At 41.0% G+C, this 3,264-nt stretch overlaps 1 protein-coding gene across 1 annotated transcript; it reads right to left on the reverse strand.

The window, feature by feature from the left end:
* Window positions 1–2,098: 2,098 nt before the first annotated feature.
* Window positions 2,099–2,822, reverse strand: LOC121994687 (pathogenesis-related thaumatin-like protein 3.5). The gene is made up of 3 exons (XM_042548640.1): window positions 2,497–2,822; window positions 2,288–2,419; window positions 2,099–2,180 (listed from the first exon to the last, which is right to left on the reverse strand). Exons 1-3 carry the CDS (start codon window positions 2,820–2,822, stop codon window positions 2,099–2,101), a joined length of 540 nt encoding a protein of 179 aa, XP_042404574.1.
* Window positions 2,823–3,264: the final 442 nt, after the last annotated feature.

The raw sequence follows: 3,264 nt of genomic DNA on the forward strand, positions 1-3,264 counted from the left end.
TTTTTACCCTAAATTATACATTTTGGATAGGGAAGCTAATATGAATGCTCTAAACGACACTGAGTAAATTATAAAAAAATCTTCCATTATAATTTTAATTTTACATGTAATCTCTACATCTAAAAAATTTTATTTTCACTCTTTATATGTAAAATTTTATTTACTTCAACTCTTTCATATAAATATCGTTACCTAATTACCCTTCAAATTTCATAGGTACCAAAGATTCAAAAATGAATATAATTCCTCTTAAATTCAACACCTTTAAACTAGAATCTAGTATATTTCTATCAAAATTCAGCACTTTAAACTAGCATCCAGTATATTTCTATCAAAATTAGCCCCTCATAATTTTTAGGTATAAAAAATCTAAAAATAAGTATAATTCCTTTTAAATTCGGCACTTTAAATTAGATTTTAGTATATTTTCTATCAAATTGAACATGACTTTTGTCGTACTTAATATAATTTCTTCTAAATTCAGGACAATTCAAAGAAAATCTAGTATATTTTCTATCCAATTGAGTATCATTTAAAGAAAATCTAATATATTTTTCATCTAATTGAAGTGGAAAAGAGTCGTACTCAATTTGATAGAAAATATATTGAATTCTAGTTTAATGTGCTGAATTTTTTAAAAAAAATTATACTCATTTTTGAAATTTTTATACCTGAAAATATCAAGGGTGATTAGGTAAATTAATGTCTATTATATTTGACTAAGGAGTGGAAACAAAGATTTTGGTCAATGGGGACTGCATGCAAAGTTGAGTTTATGATTGGGGACTACATGCAAATTTACCCACCAACACTCACACAAAAAGGGTTGTGAGTACCAAGAATATCTTGCAGGTCGCATTATGATTCTATCATGTCTCTCCCAATCGATTATTACTCGAAAAGAAAAGAGGAATCGGTTGTTAGCGATTCAATGATGATCACTGTTGGATATAAGAGATGTGAATAAAGAAGAGGTGAAAGAAAAATAAGGTTCTATTATGAATGGGACTTTAGTTTCACATTAAAAATTTCAAGGTAAATAGGTTAGTTTATATTGATTCACATGCATTAAGGATATGAACAAATATATGGGAAGAGGCTCTCTCTTACGCGTGGGTGCACAGGGAGTGCAAATCTAAAGCTTGGATTGCACTGAACCATGTTAAATCGTGTGCGGACACGACTTGCGCGTGCCGGACCGGTCTGGCAAATAAACATTTTTGCTGCATGCAAAAAGAGTAATGCATTAAAGAAAGATTAATGCAGTCGAGTGAAACGGATGCATTAAAGAAAGATTAATACAGTCGAGTGAAACGTTGTCGTTACATAGCTGGTAAATAATTATCATTAAACGATCATTAGCGTTGTCATTGGTATGAGCTTCTATATACTATATAAGGAGACTGTGACCACAAGCAAAAGGTTACACATATAGAAAAGCAACAGAAGCTCTTCACCTACGTTCTCTCCTCCTCTGTCGTGCAAATTTTGCTCGATGAAGTGTCTGTGATAGTTCGGATACCACTCAGTTCGACGTGACCACCAGTGCTTAGTGGAATCACGATTCACCATTGTATTTTGAGAAACAAACGTCCCAAGAAAGCCTTGAAGCACAGCCGAAGGTGGGGCAAATCTGTTTCAAGGAAACTGCATTTATCAAAGGCCTCGGTTCGCTCAGCTCTAGACCAGTCACTTCGCTCAGTTGTTCGCCTGCCCGGTAGCTCGGAAGTGTGCTCGTTGGATCACTTTCTAGTTTTCACCCGACCGACCCCCAGCTCGCTCGACCTCTTTGCCCGGTAGGCCTCCAACTCGCTCGACCTCTTTGCCTGGTCGGCCTCCAGCTCACTCGGCTTCTTCGCCCAGCCGATCTCCAGTTCGCTTGGTCGCTCACCCTTTCGCTCAGTGGTCACTCTATTGCTCTGCCCGATCGACCACTTGGCTGCTTCGCTCGGTCTATTTACCCGACCGACCTTGATCTCGCTCGGCACTCGATCGCCAAGCTCGCTCGGCTAAGCTGCCCGGTCGACCTTCAACTCACTCGGTCTCTCTGCTCACCCGACCGGTTGTAAGCTCGTTCGATCACTACGCTCGGCGAGTCTCAAGCTTGCTCGGGAGCTAGCCCGCTCGGCACTGTGCAGGCTTCGTTAGGCACTTGATAGATATCAGCCCCTGCTGGCAGCCTGAGATTATCAACTCAGGTCATTTAATAGATAAGTCAATTTAATTTGATGCATTTAAATTCATCTAGTATCTCATAAATCTTTGACAACAGATTGTTTTGTCTAACATCCACAACAAGCTCGCAGAGCATAAGAGCAGCGGAAGCAGCCATTTCCCTGTGGATGCTCTTCCCAACAATCCACTGCAAATAAGCTGGTTGATGTGGTAGGTGCAGACTCTCTGCCTCCGCTTCTGGATGCTGCGATGAGCAAGTTATGAGTATTAGAGAGAAAACTTTCACCTTACAATCTAATTGATTCGATGATTCAAGAAAACCTTTTAGAGCAGAAAGACATAGTGTAATCGGCGCCGGTGCATGTAAAGATGCTTGTCGGATCGTCGTATGTGTAGCTGTAGGCGGCGGGGCACGCCTTCTTGAAAAGCTTGGAGTAGGTCGTGGGCTGGCAGGAATCCGGGAGGCCGAAGGCGCCTCGGCAGCAATACTTATCGGCGTTAAACACGCCGCACGTGCTTCGACAAGCCACCTTATGGTCGTCCGCCTTCACTGCAAGTTCCGCCGAGCAACTGTCGCGGTGGTTGCCGTCGCAGCCGACCGTGCTGCAGTTGCCCCCATCTTGTGCGTTCACTGCCGTCACCGTCATGGGCAGGTTGAAGCTATCGACAAGGCTATTGGATATATAATGTGGCTGAGGTTTTAGAAGCTGAAATCAAATCATAGAGTCATGTTGACATGGTAGACTTTAGATGTTCTAGAGGTTCAAAGTCAGCTACAACATGAATAAACTGAATATGTCCTTGACTGAGTTACTCCAAAATGTTGAAAGTATTCTCAAAACTAAAAGTGGTGGTGTATTTGTTGTTGCTTCCGCCGGGTCATCTTTTTCCAAGCCAAAAGGTAAGAGTGGAAATAAGAGGTAGAAGCCCAACAAGAAGGGTTCACAACAAAATGTAAAGAATGTCAAGGTAGGTGGCAAGGCTGAGGAAAGTGTTTTCATTATGGAGAGAAGGGTCATTGGAAGAGGAACTACAGGGAATACCTAGCTTCCAAAAAGCAAGGTGGTGGTGAGTTGTCTTTTATTTAGT

This window comes from Zingiber officinale, chromosome 6A (genome assembly GCF_018446385.1).
Source record: "Zingiber officinale cultivar Zhangliang chromosome 6A, Zo_v1.1, whole genome shotgun sequence".
In the NCBI taxonomy this organism is placed as follows: Eukaryota; Viridiplantae; Streptophyta; class Magnoliopsida; order Zingiberales; family Zingiberaceae; genus Zingiber; species Zingiber officinale.